The 22893-nt window shown below is 47.6% G+C and overlaps 1 protein-coding gene across 1 annotated transcript in view; it reads left to right on the top strand.

The window, feature by feature from the left end:
- ITGA9 (integrin subunit alpha 9) overlaps nucleotides 1–22893 on the top strand; it is a 303581-nt gene that overhangs the window by 72949 nt on the left and 207739 nt on the right. Inside the window, exons 14-15 of the mRNA XM_019727631.3 lie at nucleotides 276–430; nucleotides 9630–9790. Coding sequence (XP_019583190.3) covers nucleotides 276–430; nucleotides 9630–9790 — 316 coding nt within the window. The remainder of the gene's footprint in view (nucleotides 1–275; nucleotides 431–9629; nucleotides 9791–22893) is intronic.

Below are 22893 nucleotides of genomic sequence, written 5' to 3'. Positions count from 1 at the left end.
CAACATCTGGTGGTTCATTTATGGCTTCAACCAGATGTGTTTTATTAACAACGAACTTGCTTTTCTTATTGGGAAGCTAACCATTAACTTATTAGGAAATAAGCTGGAAAAAAAAAACAACACAGAAAAAAGGTATTTACAGAGCACCCTGGCCCTTCTCGCTTGGGTTATTTCATACTTTAATTAAGGGCTGGGCGGCCAGCCAGCAGCCCTAGGATTTGTCCTGTTGCTTTAGTTCTCGTTCGGTGCTGAGAGCTTCCTCTCTCGTCCTGTAGGGCGAGACCCGTCATTACAGTGGACGTCTCCATCTTCCTCCCAGCCTCCATCAACATCACGGCGCCTCAGTGCCACGACGGACAGCAGCCTGTGAATTGCCTGAATGTCACTGCCTGCTTCCGCTTCCACGGCAGGCACGTCCCTGGAGAAATTGGTAATGAGCCAGCGAGTCAGGGCTCTTTGCTGAAGGGGGCTTGTGGGGGTGTGGGCAGCCAAGGGAAGTTTCTGGAGTTTTGAAGGCAGCAGACCCCCACGAGCCAGACGCCCTTTCCCTCTGAGGTTCCTCCTCTTTTCATTCTGCGTACCACTGTTTTCCCACTTTAACACAACCACTAGCTCTAGGACAAATAATATTTGACCCCAAACATCTCTCTCCCAAATGTATGTGGATCAGACTCAAACCTTTCTGGGCCACGGGTGGGACAGGCCTGTGGGACTTGTGGAACTGTAGTGATTGGAGCCTGGCCTTCTGGAACGTTCCGTGCAGTCAGAAAAGGTGGGACTCTGGAGGCTCCCCTGTGAGTTTGTAGCTCCAGCCAAATGTCAGCAGAATTGGAGACCAAGAGTGGATGGTAGGTTTGGGACGCTGACTTCCACAAAGGCTTAGGCTTCCAAAAGAGGGGGAGCTGCTTTGTCAGCTTTAGATGACTGAAGAGAGGCCAGCGGCAGCCATCCCCGCTTTCTCTGACTGGGGAAGGTCGACTCGCCAGCCCAGCTCCAGAGACTGGATCCAGCCCCGGAACAAGCGAGGATCCGTGTGGATGAGAATTCAGAGGGTGTGATCACCCGAAGGAAATGAATTGCAGGGCAGTTGTGCAGATTCATAGGGGCTTTGTTTTCACTTGAAAGGTTGATTTAATAACAGAAAGTAGAGTTTCAGGAAAATGAGAACAAAAAAGTCCCACTAATAAGGACCTGGCCTCACTGACTTTCTTAGACATTTTGAGTGTCACGTGTGTCTCCTGTCCCTACTCACAGTGTCGTCCCTGGGCCGGCAGCAGCAGCAGCAGCCCCCGGGAGCTTGTTAGAAAGACAGACCCTCAGGCCCCAGGCCACACCTGTGAATCAGAAACTGTGTTTCACAAGACCCCTGCAAGATGCGCGGGCACAGCTAAGTCTGAGAAGCGCTGCTCTAGTGCCCGTGTGTGTGCGCACACAGCCATGGGCTGGTCCATCTCTCAGCGGCACCTGGAATTCTCTGCCTTGTTTCACAATATTCTAACCCTTCTAGGTCACCTGTCTCATTGGCACGCTATCTTGGTCTTCAGGTGGATTGAATAAGCTCCACAATTAAACCTTGTTTTAAAACCTTGTTTTACTATAGATTGTTCGAAAGGACTCAGAAGTTTCAAAATCAAATATAAACATACCATGAACTTGGGACTTGTCCAATGAGAGAGGGTGAACAAACTTTTTTTTGTGAGCAGCCCAGTGAGAAAAAGATACTTGCTCAGGATCCTATAGCTATTGGTGGCGCCAGGAGTTGAATGCTGGTCTGACGATACTGAGTTTTGTGTTCAAAAACCATTTCTCAGCCCCGCCCTAATTGTTTAAGACACCACAGTCTCTAGGAAAAAAATTTTCAGATGGTCCTGGGACTCGTAGGTCCTCCGCCTCGTTAGACGGTGTGTCGTCTGTCAACCACCAACTCATGATGTAGTTGGACTCCGTGAAAAAACATTTTAAAAAGGGTTGAGTTGAAGATTAATTTTGGTGTGCATAAAAATCAGCAGAACTACCTGAGAACTCTTCACACACAAAAAAAGCAATTGGGAGTTCATGTGTGTGTTCATTTGACAAATATTTATTGTGCGCCTACATGTGCCAGGCATGTCCCAATGGAGCGTCTACTGGGAATAACAGATTTTCTACTATTTTGATCCTGAAGTACCGTACACAGCTTTCAGAGTCTTTAACTCTGTCTGTTGTGGTGAAGATAAATTAGTATAGCAGGAACCGAGGAGCAGGAACCAGGACGCAAGAGTGATTTCGGAGCACAAGACGATGGTAGAACACACTCTGATTTGCAGGTTCAGGAGCTGAGCAAGGAGAATATGTGGGTGTCTCCTCACGCTGCTCCCAACTAGTGACCCTTTCTTTGGCCCCAGTCACTGGGGCCCCTTTCATTGACTTCTAGGCAGAATTATAATGAAGGTCCTTAACCATGGCCCTTGAAGTGTTGGGGTGTCACGGAAGAGACAGGCTGTTGGGTGACACACACACACACATATAGATACAGTACGGACTTCATGGGCAGTAAGGAACGACTCGGCTAGTGTCCACATCAGAATGGTGAATACTGAGCTGGGGTTCCTCCTCCAGTTCAGGTCACTTCCTTCCCTTCCACCTGCCATATGGGTTCTTGGATGAAATCAAACATTCCTTTATGGTCAAAAGGGATGTTTTCCCACATTTATTTAAGATTCAGGCTTAAAGAGGATGGATGATAACTCGAGACTTTCGATATCAGTGAGACAATGCAGAAAATTATCCAACACTAACATTTTCTGTCTCTTCCCCTGGCATCCAGGGAAATAACTATGTCTCAGTCTTTGCAGTAGAGAAAGAAATGCAGAAATCTGCCAAAAAAAAAAAAAGTTGGCAGTGGAATTATGGAGTGTTTGAGAAGGGAAAAATGGGCAGCCATTATGGAAATGTGATGGGAAATCAGGTGGAGGTAAAAGGTAGTTTGTCAGGTAGCTGTGGAGTCCAGCTGTGGGTGGGGTGTTTGGAGTTTGGCGTCGAAGGCAGTCCCTTGGCTCTGTGCAATCAGGACGGTGAGGTCCCCAGTTTCCAGATGGAGGAAGAAGAGGGCACCTCCAGGGTACAGGTTTCTTCCACTCCTGCAGGCCCGGCAGACGGGGTTGGCCAGCTCCCTGTCATCGCCCAGGCCTCTGCACTGGGAGCCCAGGGCTGAGACTCCAGTTATCAGCCTTCCTCGTTTTCACTGCTGGTGGCAGCAGAGCATCCGCGTTGCTGGTGGTTTTGGCCATGGTTACCTTGCAAATAGGTGTCCGCATATCCAGGGCTGAGTTTTTCAGCAGAATAGCTGCATTTGGGCAGTACAGCCTGGGCCGTGCAATAAAGAGGTGCCAGTGGTCTGCAAGGTACTTCTGAACAGCTGTCAGAAGTGGAGTCTTCAGTGGTATCCATCCGCTGGCATCTTCAGCTACAGGACCTCTCTGGGGATGGTTTGGGAGCCATAAACAGTTGCTGTCATAGTCTTGTCTCTGGTTTCTTCTCTCCTTTGCGACCTCACACATGCGCACAGAGAAGGAACCACCGAGGAGGGACTCTATTTGCCTTTTTATTTCCTGCTTTAGCAATGGAAAACCACAGCTCCCACTTGGTCACAGGAGTATTTAGGGCCAGCTGATTAGCCAAGCCGCTAGAGGGGCTGCTGTGCCTTCTGGCAATACCGTGGGAACTACCGAGCTTCACGATAGGGAGTGACTCTGCCTTGGCCCCTCAGGGAGGGTCCAGTCAGCAAAACAGAAAGCACACCAGTTATTTTCACAAACAGAAGTTAACACTGGGAATCAGCTAAGCAGGTCATAGAGGGCCTGGTAGAAAGTACATCTAACAGCCACCACTTCTGTGTCTGCACCAGCTGTTGTTCCCAGACCAGGTGCAGCAGCACATGGGACCTTGTTAGAAATGCAAATTCTAACTGAATCAGAAACTCTGGGGGTGGAGCCCAGCAACCTATGTTTTGACAAGCTTCCAGGTGGCTTAGATCTGAGGACCTTGGGTTGGGGGGGAACAAAGGGAAAAGGTTATACTTGGGTGAACCACTTTTTGGGGTTATCAGAATCTGTAACAGGGAGAAGAGATCCTGCAGAGCTGAGACCTAAACCTCGAAGGAGGGGTCACTTACCGGCTGCTGCTGCTGGCTTCTCTGAGGGGGTGGGGTAAAACAAACTAGAATTAACTGCTTTTGGAACCCGCTGCCGTGTAAAACTGTTGCTGGGTTAAGCTGACAGGCATGGGAAGCAGGCAGGCAGGAGCAAGGCCCTTCTCTGTCCTCCAGCCCTGCAGCCTCACTCAAGCTCTCCATCTTGGCAGATCCACAGAGCTGCTGGCAAAGCAGAAATGAAGTTTGCAGAGCCCGGTCTCCAGCACTGCAGAGCAGAGAAGGCTGGGTTTGGAGCCGAGACACACCCGCTCCATTAATCAGCACAGCAAGGACCCAGTCACTTGGAGTTCCTGAAGCGCCTGTGGGGTCCTTCAATCCACAGATAGTTATTAAATTCTTATGTAGAAGTGCCAGACGCGATGCTCGGTCCTGGGCACAGGGCAGAGAACAGGCCAGGCAAAGTACTTGCTTTCATGGAACTTGCCAGCCAGGGGTAGGGAGACAGGTGATCAAGACAAATATAACCGATGCTGCTGCTTCTGGATGTGCCTGAGCCTCTTTATGTGGCTGGTCCTGTGCTCAGTGCTGGGGCGCAGACACAGCGTCCGACTCGAACAGCCTCAAGACAGGTTTATAGTATATTTCGTCAGGCAAGAGTTCTGCCCATCCTGTCTCCCTAATCACTTCATTCTCGGCTTGGGGGGTGGCCTGTGGCTCCTTGGAGCCTCCTGGCTGCCATATGTAAGGGTGGTGACTGCTGTGCGGGAGAGGGCTTTGGCCCTGACCCACGGGCTGGGTCTGTACCTATTTGCTGGCCAGGCTGAAGCCTACACATACCTGTCAGTCTCTGGAGGCAGTTCTGGGCTCTCACCAGAGTGTGCTAGATAAAAACCAGGAAGGGGTGAGCGCTAAGTGGTTGTGTGTTGTGCTCTGATTCTGCGTCCCCAGTTTCCATGACTCTCAGTCAGCCTGGCAAAGCTGTGAGCAAGCAGGCGTGCCCGCCCTGCCTTTGGACAAGCAGTTGAGTCCAGGTCCTGGGAGATGGCACCCATGTCACTCAAGCCAATCGCAGAAATAGGGTTGAAACGAGGTGACTTGTTCTCTGACCCTTCCTGGGGCTTGAGGAATGCGCTTCTGCTCCAGAGAGTGTTTGCACACAGAGAACGTTCTCTGAGCTCCTTTTGGTCTCTTGAGAAACATGGAGATGAGATAATGAGGCAATCCATGTTATATGAGTAATATTAGACCAGGGGTAACCTGGTTCAGTAATTGCTCCTCATTCTTTGGGAGGGGGGATAAATCTTAGGAAAGCTAGTAAAGTGAAAATCTCCTCCCTCCCCCCAACCTCCTGGGAAACTCTAAGGGAAGCTCAGAGTAACTCTGGAAGGAGAATTTATTAGCAAAATTTCACAGCTAAAATCATGTTCTGACGGAGAAAGGGAATGAATCAGAACTCGCTGGGAGAGACCAGAGCCCGAGTTGATGCGAGACAGCTGGCTCCCTCCTGGCCCAGGCCGGTGTGGGGGGCCCCCGGGAACCAGCTGGGGGCAGGGACAAGAGGCGGCTGAAAGCATTACTTGGGGCTGATCAGCTTTTCCATCACCATGACATCATTCGACATGGCATGGACGCAAGCTGCCAAAGGGAAAACCTGAAGACGTGCAATGTGCTATTGGAGCGGGCCCTAATCAGAACCACGACCCTCCCAGGACGGGCGGGGGCTGGCCGGGCTGGCTTGCATTAGGGGCACCCTCCCACGGGGGCTCCAGCCACCTGAACCAAGGGAGCTGATTGGCTGCTTCTGCAGCTTCTCTGCTTCTTAGAGGCTCCCTTTCAGACACTTGGGGTGGGTGCTATTTGAAACTACCAGCCGAGCTCAGGGCTTCAGAACGGTCTGCATTTCTTGCCACCCTGGCAGCTCCAAGACCCTCCTCCCTCAGGCTGGGTTTCCCATTGTGAGTCTCCTCATGGCTGCTTTCTTCTAGAAGACAGTTTGCTATGCAGTGGACTTCCTTTGTGTAATTTAAAATGTCACAGTAAATTTTAAATCAAGCAGAAGCACCGAGTAGGCAGTGCTAAAGATGAAAAGCTTCCAAAATGATTGCGCTGGGTGAATTGGATAACACGGTCTGCCTGTGATTGTATACGTTAACATTTTAGGAAAGTCTGATAGGTGAACGTGTTTGGCATGTCCACACTCTGCCTTGAGCAGGGCAGCGGTTGTGGTCCTCAGCTGTTTCCAGGAACTGAGAGATTTCTCCCCTTCCTTGAGTTGCAAGGGGAATATACTGGGTCAACAATTCTGCAATGAGAGGGGGTTTGGAAGTCTAAAGCTGGTATTTGGAAAGCCCCCAGCATAGTGCTTGGCACATACTGAGGGTCAAACTCATTCCCTTTTCCTGACTTGCTCCATCTTAATTTGGATTCTCCCAGAAGCAGAGCCGGGGTCAAAGACTCAAGTGCAGGTAGTTGATTCAGGAGTTGATCCCAAGAGGCACCAGTAGGAAAGTGGGGAAAATGAGATGGGAAGGGAAGGCAGCTGCATCAGTCAAGTTTCTCTAGAGAAATGAAACAAGAGGATGTGTGCGTATTGATACCGCAGCTTGGAAGCAGTCTGGAAGCAGAATGCCTTCTTTTTGTGGGGACTTTAGTCTTTTTCCCTTTGATTTTCAACTCATTAGATGAAGCTCCCCCCCCCCCCCCAATATGGAGGATAATATGCTTTATCCAAAATGTACTGATTTAGCCGTTCATCTCATCTAAAAAATAGTTTTGCAGTGACATCCAGATTGGTGTTTGACCAAATACCTGGGTACTGTGGGCTCATCAAATTGACACATAAAATAGAGCATCATAGCAGCCAAATAGAAGGTGTGTTATGGAGCAAGTTACCAGTGTGGGCAGTTGGAGCTGAATCCTGCTGGGGGACCCTGGGAGTCCGTGTGAAACACACCTCAGAGTCACCCCCCTCGAGGGACGAGGGAGCTGGGGTCACGCAGTACTGAAGGTGGCTGTGGGGACTTGAGTTCTCAGCTATTTCTGGCCTGCCATGCATGTGGACAGAGCCACCAGAGAAAGCCCTCGGGAAACGGGATGCAGGTGCTGGCAGTTGTAAATTGGGCTGGACAGCAGAGAAATGGTAAAAGTGCAGAGGATATGGGTGGGGCACTGATACTATCCGTTCTGTCTTCCTGTGTTCATTTCCACCCAGGCTTTCTCTGCGCTCAGCCAGCTCATTGCTGGCAAGATGGTTCAAACCCTCTGTTCTCTCCATGATTACGCTTTCTGAGGGAGGGCCGCCATAGCACTCTCACCTGGGCAGAAGGTCAGGTAGGGGGCTGCCAAGGAGACCCCACTCAGCAGCTGCCATAGTGGTTTCCCACGGCCTTCTGGCTTATCCTCCAGCAGTGCCCATCTCTAGCCCTGGTCTTGCTAAACGGAACTTGGAAACTCGTTTTATTTATACTTATTCTTTCTTTATGCCTGTTGTTCAGAAAAATTATGATCATGAAGTTCAGTTCTAGATCTCCCTACTTGTTTGGTTCTGCTATCTGTGCGTTCAAAAAATGTAAGCTTTTTTTTGGTCAGACAATGTAAAAAATGTACCCAGAACCAGTGTAGGAGGGATAACCCGGCACTGCAGGTGAGGAGAGTTCTAGATTCGGTCCTGAGGTGGGTGGTTCTCTGGCCTGGAGCAAGTCTTGTTCCTTAGATGGGGTCTCAGTTCCTCATCTAAAACTGAGGGTTTGGGACTACATGGTCCCAAGGATTGCCCTAAAGACTTGACGTTCGATGAGTGTACCCCATTTCCCACTGTTGTCGGCTAGGGAGTTGGTATTAGCTCTTATATAAGTTCCCATGTTTCCTCAGTAGAAGTGCTTTCCAACATGCGTTCTTTTCTTCTTAACAGTATCTCTTGGGATTATCCAGGTCTAAGGTCCCTTCTGGTGACCCAGCCTTGCCTTAGAAATCAGCTGTTTGCTGAAATAAACAAGTTGGGGCAGACTGGCCACTGCTGACCCAGAATCTGCCAGCTTGGCATGGCAAGATGCCTGAGATGGCAGAGGCCCAGGAAAACCATTAAATGCATCGAAAACATGCCCTGTGGTAGCTGCGGAATGCCTGTCCAGGTCACTTGCCTCTTTCCGTGTTCATACCTCCCCTGGTGGCGGATCGCTCTGATGTTATTCAAAGCCGGAGCCATCCCTGCTGCCGGGCTTCTGGTACTGCACTGCAGGCAGGCACAGGGCTGCTGCTTATTGATGCCAGAGCCCAGCTTGTACGAGGCTGCTGTGTGGAGACGGGGTAGGGGCTGGGTCACCTGCTTTCCCATTTCTCAGCAGTCTCATCTGGTTGTTTTATGGACAGGAAGTTCCTTTTCTCTCACTTTAAAAATGCCATATCCCCCTGAATCCACAAAGCAGCTACACAACGAAGAGGGTTACAGAGGGCCGGATCTCTGAAACAGGGTTCTTTGGTGCAGAAAAGCAGTGAAATAGGTCTGTTAATACTAACGCCCTATTTACCCGATAAAACACACTGTCCTACGTTTACTCACAGACTCTGAAACAATGGAGGTGAAACCTTTTGGGTTTCTCCGATGTGTATTCTATAGTGTGACCATTTTTGGTTGTTTGTTTGTTTTTAAATCCCAGACTGTACCACGGTAGGTTCTGCCATCTGGCATGACACACCGAGGAATATAGGTGATGAGTTTCCTCTTTTCCGAAAGACACCTTAGCACAGGTCACACAGTGGTCATGGTTTTGTTGAAACAGTAGGTAATAAAACGTGTGAGCACCACACTGGGCTGCCCAGGAAGCGTCAGCCTTTGTCTGAGTTTCTGTGAGTATACGTTCCGTAAGGGCAGGGCGTGCTGCCTGTGTTGTTCATGGCTGTATCCCCCTGTGCCTACACAGCGCCTGGCACACAGTCAGCACTCAGTGGACCGTGGACGGGGCACGGTACAATAGATGTAGTGCTTATAGAGCACGATTCGACATCTGTGAGATGAGTCAGAGTTAGTGGGTAATTTCTCCCTTGTGTTGGGCATGTATCCCAGTGTTTTATAGGAGTCAGAATTACATGCAGCCCTGATCATTTCAGCAGCTTCTAGTAATTTTCTATAGGTTCGCCATGGTGTCTCCTTTTTCAGGACACTAATTGTGTTGAGTACAGCCAATTGTTGATGTGTATATTGGTGGCTCAGTTGATAACTCATGAGGTTTAAATCAGGGAGCGCCATGAAGTATGACACACACAGCTTCCCCAGGAAGGCCGGGGGTTAGGCATCTGGTTTTCTCTCAATTCTGCGAGTGCCCTGACTGCGTGCTTCTTTCCGAGAAGGTGGTGACTTGGGGACACAGCCCTCTGTGCAGTGGAGGGCTAGGTGTCGTATGAAATGTGCCCGTGATCCTGAGGGGCAGGGGGGAGCGGAGGTGGCTTTGTCACTGTGTGTGTGTGTTCTCGCTGACACTTGGACCTTATTTTTTGGCAGGCCTGAATTATGTTCTGACGGCTGATGTGGCCAAAAAGGAAAAGAGCCAGTTGCCCAGGGTCTACTTTGTGTTGCTGGGAGAGTCCGTGGGGCAGGTCTCCGAGAAGCTGCAGCTGGTCCACATGGAGGAGACGTGTCATCACTATGTGGCCCACGTGAAGGTCAGTCCTCCTTTTTCTCCTCACACTTTGATCTCTACAGATGTGCATCTGGAACTATGGAAACTACTTTTATTGTGGATGACGTCTGCTCTGACTTCCCAAATCTTCTTTCACAAGGCCATTCCTTTCTTCTTCTTTTACCGTTGGAGTCTGACAGCCCTTTATGTATCTTATTGTGCTGGTCTCAGCCTCTGAGGGGGTTATGGTGGGCGAGGAGACCTGGCTTTGACTTGTTCTTTCGGGAGGTTTCTCTTTCTCTCTCCTCGATGAGGCTCCATAGTCTTCTCAGAGGAGAGTCGCAGAACGCATGCCTGTGAGGCTGGATCGTACGGCACCTGATGCCTTTCTTAGTGGTCCACTACCTGTTCGCTCATGGTCACGGTTAAGGCGTTTGAAAACTGGTTGGACTAGATTGTTCTCCCTTGATTACGTTCTGTTTATTTTAGGAGTGCATTTTTTTTTTTTTGGCCCTCTCACCCTAAATAAACTCTCAAATGTTTTTCTCCTCTTGAAAATGTTTGTTAAATACACTTTACTGCTAATTCAGGAGGCCAGGGTTTCATTAGTGACAGGCGCTGGCAGGGTGGGAGTCTTGACAGTGCCCAATGCTACAAGAATGGCCAGCCACTGACCCACGGGCAAAGGCAGAGAGCGTAGGAGGTGGAAGGACCAGCATGACCCAGGCCTCCTGATCGGTGAAATGAATGGATTTTGAAGTCACACAGACCTGGTTTGTATCCAGTTGGATAAACACTTTGACTTCTCTGTGTCTCAGTTTCTGCATCTCTAAAATGGGCACAGTAATGCTTACCCTTGAAAGGTGGTTGTAAGAATTAAACATTATGTGATGAATATACTTAGAGGACCTTTCATGGAGTCTGACACACAGCAAGCACTGAGCATTATTATCATTTGGTTGGGCTGTATGTACTTGCCAGTATTCTAACATTCCTGACTTACAAGAATGGCAATTTCATGTAGTTCCACCTGATATTATTAGCCAGTGGCTTTTTGGGTGATGGCAAAAATAGTCCACAGATTAGAGATGAAGTGTCATTCTATTATTGCATTGTTAGTGCCAGAGCAGGAGAATAACAGCTGCTTCTGGGTTGTATATAGAGAAATGCCCCACACATCCATGGCACTTGATCTGGTCCCGAGCCCATGAGTCCATGCCCCTGAGATGCTTTCAGTGGGGCTGGGCCATGTCTCCCAGCAGGATGCAAGCTGGGGCCTGCCCAGACCCGCTGCCCGAAGGCCTGGGGTGAAAGCCATTTGTAAAGCAGTTCATGCTCCTGCTAAGCCAACCAGCCACCTGCCCCTCTGGGTGTTATATTACATGGCTCATGGGTGCCCCTGTGGGTGTGACGCTGCCCAGGACAGGCTCACACCCAAACATTGCCGGGCTTTTCAGTGCCCGTGCTTAGTATCTCATACTGACGGGAGATGCAGCATCTTCATTTGGGCTTCCTCCTGCTGGCTTTCCATAAGGCACTCTGCGACATCTCGCATTGGTGGGAGATTGCCTTCATGTGTCGCTGCCAGGGGTCCTGGCCACAAGAGAGGGCCGCACAGGGCCTGCAGGCCTCTGCAAAGTGCGCTCCGGGTCCAGCAATAATGAGATGCAGGCCCGAGGCAGGAGGGCTGTTTCTGTGGTGGCCTCTGAGGGTTCACTGGGGAAGAGCAGGCCTTCCTCATCTTCAGGGTTGCCAGATTTAGCAAATGAAAATAGGATTTCCAGTTAAATCTGTATTTCAGATAAACAACAAACAATTCTTTTTAGTATAAGTATGTTCCAAATAGCGTGTGGGATGTACTTATACTCAAATTTATTTGTTGTGTATCTGAATTGAACTGAGCATCCAGTTGGAAGATTCAACCTTATCGATATCCTTCCACCCGACACGTAGGACCTCCGCATTCCGTCCAAACACGGCTGACAAGAAGAGAGATTGAGATGGTGGTCAGAGGGGTGTGGGGGCTGAGGACGCGGCTCAGCAGCAGCGCCAGAAGAGATGTTTATGTGATTCTTTGGGTCATTTTAGGAAAACGCAATGAACTTAGACGTGGAGAAATTTGGATATAGTTATTGCTTGACCATTTCCTCATGCAAGGAGATGAGGGTGGTTGGACATCCGGAAGGCATTAGTCTCCGAGGGCTTTCCTGGGCAAGAGGCAGCACCCCCGTTAAGCAGTGCTCGAGGTGGCTGGTAACTTCCAGCCACAAGGAGAGGTGTTTTTTCTACCAGGTATTGCCTGCATCATTGCAGAGGACCTGGGGAATGGCAGGGTGAGCCAATGTGGGTGAATGCTAATGAGCTGGCTGGCTGTCCACAGTGTGGCCCAGCTGGCCCGGCCTGTGGTTTCTCCAGATGTGGGAAAACAGCTGTGGAGGCTGTGGCTCTTGTGGGGCCGAGACAGGCAGCAGGGCTGGGGGGAGGAGTGGCCGCCTGGCCGCCTCCTGGAGCGGGGAATGGGAGCTGGTGGTTAGGGCCTGGGAGCACAGCATAGCCTTGACCTCAAGTGGAGCCTTCTCAATGGGGCTTTCTAGACAGTGGAGGAAGATAAATAAAAGTGTTCTGGCTTATCATGCACCATATGGCCAGCAGACAGTGAGGCAGACACTAGGGGCTGGGTGGGTTTTGTTTAGGCTATCTTTAGGTATTTTTTTATTTTTTTCTTTAAGCCTTTTCCAATCTCCTTTTTTTTTTTCCTTTCTCCTTTTCCCTAGAAGTTTTCATTCCATATATGGTGAAAAGTATCTGCCATAGAAGACTGCTGGGGCTAACACCTGCCTCCCAGGCTAGCTGTGTTGTCCCTTGCTTTGTTCCATTCCTGGCCCAGATGGGACCTCCAGGGTGTACAGAATTTTGTGATAAACCCCATCCTCCTGGGGGTGCCAGGTCCATGCTCAGGGCCTCACTGTGGTCGGCAGAGCTGAGGCCAGTCCGTCTGTTTCCTTGGTTGCTCTGCCTCAGAGTCCACGTGCCCCGGTGTCTCTCCTCTCCTCCCACAAACCGGCCCAGTTTTGGGGACGGGCCCCTTCTGCTAGTGAAGTGGGCTGCAAACCTTTCGTGGATCACCACTAGGTCTCAGTTTACCTCCCCAGCCCCATTTTTTGCATCACATCACGTGCGCCTGGGGCTCTCAGCAAGGTGAACGGCCCCCTTTCCTCCTGGAACGTGTCGACCATGCTTCCCTTCCTCGTTCCTGTGCTCACCCCAGCGCCTCTGGCGCTTCAGTCGCCAGAGGCCAGTTTTTGTCATATCCATGCACAACCATGTACCGTAACCTGGATGGGGTTTGCACGGTTTTGATGTTCAACACATACCTCCTGCGGTATTTTATTTCATATTTTTTTCTTCAAATTGGCTGACTCTGGCCTCAAATAAAATAATTTAAAACAGAAACGTTGTAGCCTCCTGTAAGCAGCAAACCAGTCATCACAGGCCAAAACAGAAAGTAACTGTAAAAATAAATACATCGAAGACACAACAATGTCATTGAGTTCTAACTGGATTTACTGTTTGCCAAAGTCTCTGAAGGAGGAGGCTGCCCTTCTGTGTGTTAGAAGGGGAAATTATGGAGTGCTGGGGAACTAGTAAAGATACTGGCACCAATCTGGAACTTTCTCTCTGATGCAATCAGAAGAACTAAAGGGATATATTGACTGGGGAGTAACTTTCCAATATGTCGGTCCTTTTGTAGAGCCATGCCCATGTGCCATGGAAAACCATGGCATGAGCCCCGATGGGAAGCCCTACGTCCTGGTTGTGCTGTGCTGTGGTTGGTTGTGCCCATCCCTCTTGCCTGCTGAAGGACTGTCTGTTCTTCACGGACCAGTCAGTTCACAGGTCTTAGACCTCTTCAGCCAGCCACTGTCCTTGGTGATGCTGCCATCAACTTCCTGACTTTTTGAGCTTGTTCCATGCTGTCCAACTCCTGCTTTGAGCGTGATAGGCACAAAATAAATGCGTGTGAAACTGAAACTTGTTGAAGTGACCACTCGGCTCAGCTGGAGAGAGGGGTCACAGGGAGCATCCAATAGGGGTGGGTCCTGCTCACCTTTCTGTGGACCTACAGCTGGGAAGGGAGATGTTGGAGCAGAGAGTTTGGGTTGCATGGCTCACGCTGGGGTATAAATATGAGTTTCCTGTCACTACTCCTTCATTTTCTGGTCTCCATGTATTTACCTGGATGATAACTGCTCCATCCTCAGGTTCTGCATCTTGAGAAAGCCAGCCCTTTGTGAAATCAGGTAATTGTGTATGGTGGGCAAACTGGGAGCCTCTTCAGGAGCCAGGAAACCAGGGTGACAGTTTGGAGTCTACACAGGGATGGTGGAGAAGCCCAGGCAAGGAGGAATATGGGGTCACTTGCGTCATTCCCAACTGTGAGGATCAATGACACCCTCTAGAGGCCTTCCAAAAACCTTTGGTGAGCAAACCTGTGTGTCAGACACTGTCAAGGGAGCCAATAGCAAGGATTCATGTAAAAAGGCAAAAAAGCCACTGCACAGTAGACAAGGGCATGTAAAAGCATAGTGGCTTTCTGAGTACCTGCAGATATTCATAAGGCTGTTGTTCTGTGTCGTTGGAGGAATTTTCAAGGGAGGTTGAACCTTCGGTTAGTGCAGCTGCTTTGTCACTTGTAAGGGCAGATGGTCGTCCTGGCCTGGCAAAGGGCAGGACATCACACTGGCGACCACATCTTCTCTGAGGTTATGCCTTAAGCTCTGCCCTTGTGTTTCAGTTTGTTTCCATTTTCACATCCAACAAAATGTCTTAGGACCAAGCTCCAGTCACACGACACTGAGTTTTCAGTGTTGGACCTATTGAATGCTATTTGCAGAGGTATTGGGATGCTTTTATTTTCTTGTTTATGAAGTTGAGGAAGGGAGATGAGGTTGGACTAAGAAAGAATTCTGTGTAAGGAAGAGGAGAAAGGAAAGCAGCAAAGTTTTCTTCTGTATCTGGAAAATAACATGCTAAATCTCTTGGTCATCTTGATAAGTCAAAGAAATACAGTAAGTCCTCACTGAATGTCATCAATAGGTTCTTAGAGCTATAGTGAAATGGTAGATAACAAAACCAGTTTTACCACAGGCTGATTGATACAAACAAGGTTCCTACGCCATCTCATCAGTGTTACAATGAAATAACGTTGAATGAAACAATTCTATTTGAGAACCTGTTGTAGTTAAAAAAAAAAAAAAAAAAAAAAAAAAAAAAAAAAAAAAAAGGAGTTACAAGGTGTGGGGAAAACGGATACAGATCTTAAGTGTAGCAGTTCATCTTAAAACTTTTGTTTTTTTTAAATTCATAGTGTATGCACATAGTTAAAAAAACTAAGGTTCTAGAAAGAAAGGACTTCTCTCAGCTACTTGTTTCTGTGACAAAGGCAGCCATGTTTCAATTTCTTGTGTGTCTTTCAAAACGTACACAAAGCTGTGTGTGTGCAACCCTTTCGTTTTACACACATGGCAGCGTGCTGTGGCACTCTGTTGTGTCACTTGCTTTTTCCTTTTAAAACGCCCAACAGCAGAATAAACGGATTTTTGTAAGTCTGTACAGTGGAATATTGCTCAGCAATAACAAAGAATGAACTACTGATATACACAACGACATGGATGAATCTCAGAAGCATTTTGTTAAGTAAAAGAAGCCAGACATAAGAGGCTACTTACTACTAGAATGACTCCATTTATAGGTCAATGTGGAAAAGGCCAACTCAAGAGACAGAAAACAGAGCGGTGGTTTCCAGGGGCCAGGGATGGGGGTGGAGGGTGGCAATGATTGACTGTAAAGAGTCGTGAGGGAACTTTTTTGGAGTGGTAAGAATGTTCTAGATCATGATGGTGGTGGTGGTTATATGACTGAATACATTTATTAAAGCTCATCAAAGTGTACACTTCAAATGAATGAATGTTATTGTGTGTAAATTATGTATCAATCAAACTTATTTTTTTTTAATGCTTCTTGGAGGTTGTTCCATATTGGTGCATGTAGAGTTTCCCTGTTCTTTTTCATGTCTTCATGGTATTCTGCTGAAAGACCACCCTTAGAGTTATTTAACCAGTCCAGGGTATCTTCTGAATGTCAGCTCCAAGCTGACTTCATCTGTAGTTCATAGATCAGTAATCTCAGTTTGCTTCTCCAGAAGTGGGTCAGGCTTCCGTTTTGGAAGACCGTCAACTTGCCTTGGGAGGGGGTATAACCCTTCAACCTGAATGGATTGTCCCTTCCTGCTGCACTCAGCTCCTCTCCCCTGCCCTAACCTGTAGTGTCGTAGGATCCCTTAAGAGGGCAGATGGAGGGGCCCTGGTGGTCCCTGAGGTGGCCTTGGACCTGTGTCCTGAAAAGGACATGCCTGTCAGCCATGGGTTACCAAGGAAAACTGGGCAGGTTCTTCTTCATCCCTGCAGTCCGCTTTGTGCTTTGGCAGGCTGTTTGTCTGTAAGTGGCACAGATGGCCTGAATGTTTGCTACAGGGATGCTGGAAAGTAGGGCAGGGGAAGAGAGTAAGGCTGGGATGAGTAGAACTGATATGCGGAAGCTGCCGTAATTGTCTAGCTCAGTTACACAGCTGCTCATATGATGTGCCCTGGTCATATAGATGTCACCAAGGAACGGGGAGGCTGCGCTTTGGGGACCATGCTTGAAGTCAACTCATTAAGTGTGGGTTGCTTTGACCATTCTGGGAGGCCATGTTGTGCATAGCTGGAGTGCAAACTGGGGAAAAATAAAAAATGGAAGGGCTGTGGTGAATATTCCACGTGGGAGCTGATCGCTTCCGCGAGTGCCTCTGGCTATTGCTTTCTTTGTGGGGTTGCGTGAAGGTTTCTTAGTCTTCTCCATTCGGACAGTGCCATAGGAGACAAGATTGGTAAAGGAAGGTACAGTGATTCTAATCCAATGGCTTTGCCCACCTCAATTCTTTTTTGGAACGAGGCTGATATATAAACAAATACTGTCATGGCATTGTCTTCTAATAGTTCTATCATAATCTTATTTCTACTTTGTATAAGACAGGCTTATAGCAATTGTTTTGGGTGAACATTTCATTTTAAGAGGCAACTTTCTGTTGACAGTTATTGATTTAAACTAGGTTTTCCTGTATACTCTCGATGCCCTTATAACAGCAATATTCTTGTGCAGTCACACATGATAACGTGTTCTGTCTTACTGGTTTTGTCTTTACATTTGAGATGTGATTATAAAGGATCATAAAGATTTTCCTTCACCCTCTAACCTAGAACTTACAAATTCATTATAAGAGTGATTCCCTTCAAAGCAACCATCTTTTAGTAGTTCCTATTTTGGAATTTCCTCCCGGGTTTGTTTATTTACTGTTTTAAAAATTGAGCAATAGCTGACATATAACATTATATTAGTTTCAGCTGTACAACATAATGATCTGATATATGTGTATATTGCAAAATGGTCACAATCATCAGTCTAGCTAACATCCATCACCACACAGTTACAATTTTTTTCTTCATGATGAGAAATTTTAAGATTTATTCTCTTAGCAACATTCAAATATACAATATAGTATTATTAACTACAGTCACCATATACATTACATCCCCAGGACTGACTGACTTTATATCTGGAAGTTTGTACCTTTCACCCATTTTCCCACCCCCTACCTCTGGCAATCAACAATTTCTTCTCTCCAGGAGTTTGGTTTTATTTTTGTTTATTTTTTATTTTTTATTAGTTTTTAGATTCCCCATACAAGTTCTCACTTATGTTTGACATACGATATTTGTCTTTCTTTGTCTGACTTATTTCACTTATCATAGATGCAGTTTAACTTTAACCACTGGCTGCTAAGCTGTCTGAAAATTGAACAGTTGGCTCTTGCAAGCCAGCTCCAGTGAGCTCCGCTGGCAGCAAACAGTGTCTGTTGTGTTTGTTACTAAGTCGATCATAACACTCAAGCCATGCCTACCACGCAGATGTTTGAGTATCACAGTTTTTTTTTCTTCTTCTTGTTTCCTGTGGCTTTTTAAATTGACGAATAATAGGAAAGTAAATTTGTGGGGTCAGCTTAACCACCAGACCACAGCTATTATATTTGTACATTTGGTTCAGAGACACTCTGGATTTTGACTGAAATCATTAAATGGTTTAATTGTTGCCGTTTAAACTATTGCAGAAGATTTTATTTAAATTTATCAAGCTCTCCGTTCCTCACCCCCTGACCCATTATACATGTTGAGATTCCGTTCATCAATTCTCTGCACACTGAAGAGTCATCAAGAGCTGATTGTTGAGCCGCTTGGAGGAGAGCAAGGGAGATTACCTCCCACAGGTTTGAACACCGGGCATCTCACCTCTCAAAACCAAATTTGACCCTGATTAGTGCAGGATGGACTGACTCACAGGAGTCATTTTCAGCCTTTTGGTTTTCATGCATGGTGACATAATCAAGTAGAATCTGAGGGCTGGTCCTGTCCTTTTTTTTTTTTTTTTTTTTAATTATTATTATTTTTTATTTTATTTTATTAAATTTATTGGGGTGACAATTGTTAGTAAAATTACATAGATTTCAGGTGTACAATTCTGTATTACATCATCTATAAATCCCATTGTGTGTTCATCACCCAGAGTCAGTTCTCCTTCCATCACCATATATTACTCATTGCTCTAATCAGAAGTAGCATATCAAGGTGGCCCAAATTGTACTATTAAACTCTTTGCCTTCTTCACTTCATCCTGAAACATCCATTCCCAAAGCCATTTGTAGAGTTCTCTGGTCTAATTAGTGAACCCCACATAGTTCAAGGAGCAACAGGCCTGGGAACCACCTTTGTGTAGTAGCTGGTCCCTCAGTCCATTCCCAGGGCTGCCTCGACCAGGCCCCAACAGCCCTCGTCTCTCCTCCTAAGTAGAGCATTTGTGTCTGAGACACATCCAACTCCATGTGGCAGGGCCCATGATGGCCTCTGAGTGAAGATGGATGAGCTGAATGGCCTCAGCCACAGTGTTTTCCTGAAGGCACTGGACCATGGGGCCAGCTCACTGGGCATCCAGTGCTGTCTACTGGCTGACTGCAGGAGGCTGAAGGCAGTAGCTCAAGTCTGGACCGATAATGAAAGTTGTGTGTTTAGGTGGGAGCTACAAGAAGGGGAAGTGGGGGGAAGAGAGTTCCCCTTCGTGCCGTGCGTCACATTAAGAGAGGACGTGGATAAAAACATCCATTAACAGGCGATGACTGTATCTGGGTAAGGTTGGCAGTGGGTGTCTGTCCAGAGAATTCCTCTTCTAAGGAAGGATTCTGAGCCAGCTAAGTGTTCGAAGGGGGCGATTATAATAATAGGATAACTTATTGAACCAGTTCCAGCTCCCTCGAAGGTGATACATTGGGTCATTAATAAGGCTTCCAGTACCATGGTGTTTGGAGGAGTCCCTAGTTCTTACTGCAACCTGTGAATACGACCTAATACCCTTGGCTTTCACCAGACATCAGTCAGGAATTCCATTCAGCTGCCAGGAATCAAGACCTGACTACAGGGGCTTAAGCTTATCAAGATGACCTCTTCTCACATAGTAAGACTCTTGGAGGAAGAGAAGTTGCCGGTGTTATTTCAGTGGCTCAAGGATGCAATTCTCTTGACCTTTCACTTATTCAGGAAATATGTACTGAGGGCCCACAGTGTCCTAGGCTCTGTGGACCCACCGCTCCATCCGTGAACAAACATCCTTGCCCTCTTGGAGTTTATATGCCAGTGGACGGAAACAGACAGTAGATCAAATAAGGAAGTAACTTAAAATGTGTTTGGTGATGAGGAGAAAAGAAACACGTAGAGCAAGGTGAAGCAGGTTGGAAGTGCAGGTTGGGCTTAAGGTACTCAGGGTGACCTCACTGAGAAGGTGAGATTGGAGCAAAGACTGGAAGGAAGCAGGAGTTAGCAAAGCGGCTTCCTGGACAACGTGTTCAGAGAGGGCCCTGCAGTGTTAGGTGTGTGTGAGGAGGAGCAGGGAGGCCGGTGTGGGAGCAGAAAGGGAGGAGAGGAGGTCCTGGCAGTGGTGTAGGTGGGGCAGGTCACATCAGGCCTCGCAGGCATGGAAGGTTGTTGCTTTGGTCCTGACTGAGATGAGAAGCATCTGAGGGAACTGAGCAGAGCAGTGACATGGTCTCACTTTCCATTCTAAAGGGTCCTCCTGTAAAGGACCCTTCTGGCTGCTGTGTTGGAATGGACTGTAGGAGGTGGGGTGGATGCAGGGACATAATTAGGAGACTGTTGGAGCACGCTTGGGAAGAGAGACTGGTGGTCTGCCTGGGGGAGAGCAGTGCAGGCGGTGAGCAGTGCTGGAACTCTGCATCCATCTTGAAGGCACGCATCCTGAGGGAGGGTTGGACCATCAGTATGAGGCTCTGAGACGTTGTCAAAATTGACTCCAAGATTTTCCGCCTGAGTAACTGGAAGCATGGAGTTATCAGTGGTGTGGTCTTAACTGGAGTAGGGAAGGTTGCAAGTGGACCTCATTTTAAGATGAGATCTGGAGTTCATTGTCAGACACAGTGAGTTTGGAAGTATCCACTTGGGAGTCATCAACAGGCAGGTTGAATTGAAAGCTGTGAGATTTAATGCAATCACCAAGGTAGTGAGAGAGAAACAAGGACAAAGGACACTCCTTGATCACCAGGAGAACTTTTTCCTTGCCTTTTATTGATCATTTACTGTGATGTTTTACATGCACATTTAGTCCTTATTAGAACCCAGCAACACATAATTATATGCATAAGATTATTTGTATTATAATTATATGTATATACTCTAAAATGGGATTTTATATATGTATATATATAAAATCCCATTTTAGAGTTGACAAATCTGGGGCTTAGAGCATTTAATTTACTACAGGTCTCACAGCTGATCAGCAGCAAAGTCTTGGGTTTGAATCCCATTTGGCAACTTAATAGCTCTGTGCCCTTGAACAGGTTTTGTAATCTCAACATCATGGCCCACAAGAAATGGTGAGGACTGTAATGATGCTAAAAGTCAGTCTGAGCACGAGGAAGCCCTGGTTCTGGGAGGCCTGTGTCTGGGCGAATTGGTACTTGGTTTCCCAGGTTAGTCAGAGAACTTGACCCACGGAGGCTGCTGCACATGTGTGTTTCTACCTGATGTGCTCTGTGACAGGAGACAAGCTCAGGTGTGGGTCAGGGAGCCCAGAGCAGGGGAGAGGGCTGGGGGAATGCAGCTTCTCTTTTCTCCTCTTTGGTCTGCCAGTCTATCTTTGGCCTCAACCTTTAAAAAATAAATGTCATTTAACCCTCTTTTGAGGAACTTGAAGTCTGCTTCATGCATTCAGCCCACCAGTAGGTATGGAGTACACACACGTGGTGGGTGCCAGGCTCCGCTGGGTGCGGGGACATGAAGATGAAAAAGGCAGGCCCGCCCTTGAGAAGCTCCAATTATTTCACACCTGCATTTGGGGTATTGCCTCACTTGGCCAGTTCTCAGCTTTGCCCCTCTTGCCCCATGCTTTTCTATTTTCACTTCACTTCTAAACGTATCACTGATCTAGTCACCTACGTCCAGGCGTGCCTGGGACGGGCCCGCTGACACCTGTTGTCCCAGTTGTCCCTTGACTCTCAGTGCATTCTAGTTTGGATAGCAAATTATGTATGCCACGTCCATGATTGAGCGCCTGCTGTGTGCCAGACCTTGTGCCGAGCCCTGGGCTGATGGAGCACAGTAAGACGCAGCCCCTGCATCCAGGGAACTCTTGGTCTGCGGGGCATGTGTTCTGAAAGCCGTGACCTGGCAGGTCAGACAGCCTGCCTTCCAGACTCCTTGCTTTCGCTTCTGTTGCTCCCCTCCCACCAGCTCCACCTGTGCAAACCTTACTTCCCTTTGCAGAATGGCTGCCTGCCACCCGAATCCCTCCCCATCCTCACTCCTCTCACCCCACTGGGCTGTGGGCCTTCTTTCGGCCTGTGTTACTTGGTGTCAGTCTGCTTTGGCTGCCATAACAAAGTATCACAGAATGGGTGGCTGAAAGAACAGAAACTTATTCCTCACAGTGCTGCAGGCTACAAGTCCAATATCAAGATGTCAGCAGAATTGGTTTCTTCTGAGGCCTCTCTCCTTGGCTTGCAGAGGGCTGCCTTCTCCTTGGGTCCGTCCCCCCCTCTCCCCCCACAGTTTTCCCTCTGTGTCCCAGTCTGCTCTTCTTATAAGGTCACCGGTCCTATTGGATTAGGGCCCAGCCCAAAGACCCCATTTTAACTTAATTACCTCTTAATTACCCTACCTTTAAATAGTCACATTCTGAGGTGCTAGGGATTAGGGATTCAACATATGAATTTTAGGATACGAATCAGCCCATAAGACTTTGGTACTTGATTTTTATGTCCTCTACTAGATTATCAACCCTTTTAGGGCAGGGAACTTATGACATTTGTCACTGTCACCCTGGGCCATGCCTAATATGGGATAGGACCCCCAAAATTCTTGTCAAATGACTGACTAGGTTCTAATGCCATTTCTTCTTTACCATCTGTTTCAAAGAATGAATAGAGTTAATGGACTGACCTTTAAAGGAGAGATTTTTTTTTTCCTCACTGATATAATGAATCAAACTTTTCTGATCCTGGAAAGATTGTGGTGGATGAGGCTGTATGAACACATACACAGATACACACAACATAACCATTTTGGGGGTCATTTATGTTAAAAATATAAGGAATTGCTTTCTGGATAATCTCTCTCCTTGGGTATAAATGTAATACAGGGAAAGGCAGCACTCAGATATTTACCCCACAGTGTTGGTGTGAGGATAAAATGAGACCTTGCTTACAAAGTGCTAAGCTCAGCACACTGGAAAATATGCAAACACATGTGTAAGAGTCTTCTGTAAATCCACTGAGCTGGAATTTCCAGGCAGGTGTCCTCACTGCCTCTTTTTAGCCCTTTGTGATTTTGCTTATTATTTGTTTAATAGCCCAAACCCACCAGATGGTGATTGTGGAGTGGCATGTACACTCTCTCCCATGTGCCTTCCCAGATGACTTAACCTGCCTTGGAAGGAATGAGGGAAGGACCCGAACAATTTCAGGAAATGGTTCAAGGCTATATCTTCAAG

Source organism: Rhinolophus sinicus, chromosome 5 (genome assembly GCF_057876585.1).
Source record: "Rhinolophus sinicus isolate RSI-liver-muscle chromosome 5, RSI-T2T, whole genome shotgun sequence".
NCBI lineage: Eukaryota > Metazoa > Chordata > Mammalia > Chiroptera > Rhinolophidae > Rhinolophus > Rhinolophus sinicus.
Note: the sequence above shows the minus strand (reverse complement) of the source record. Positions and strands in the feature narration are given on the sequence as shown.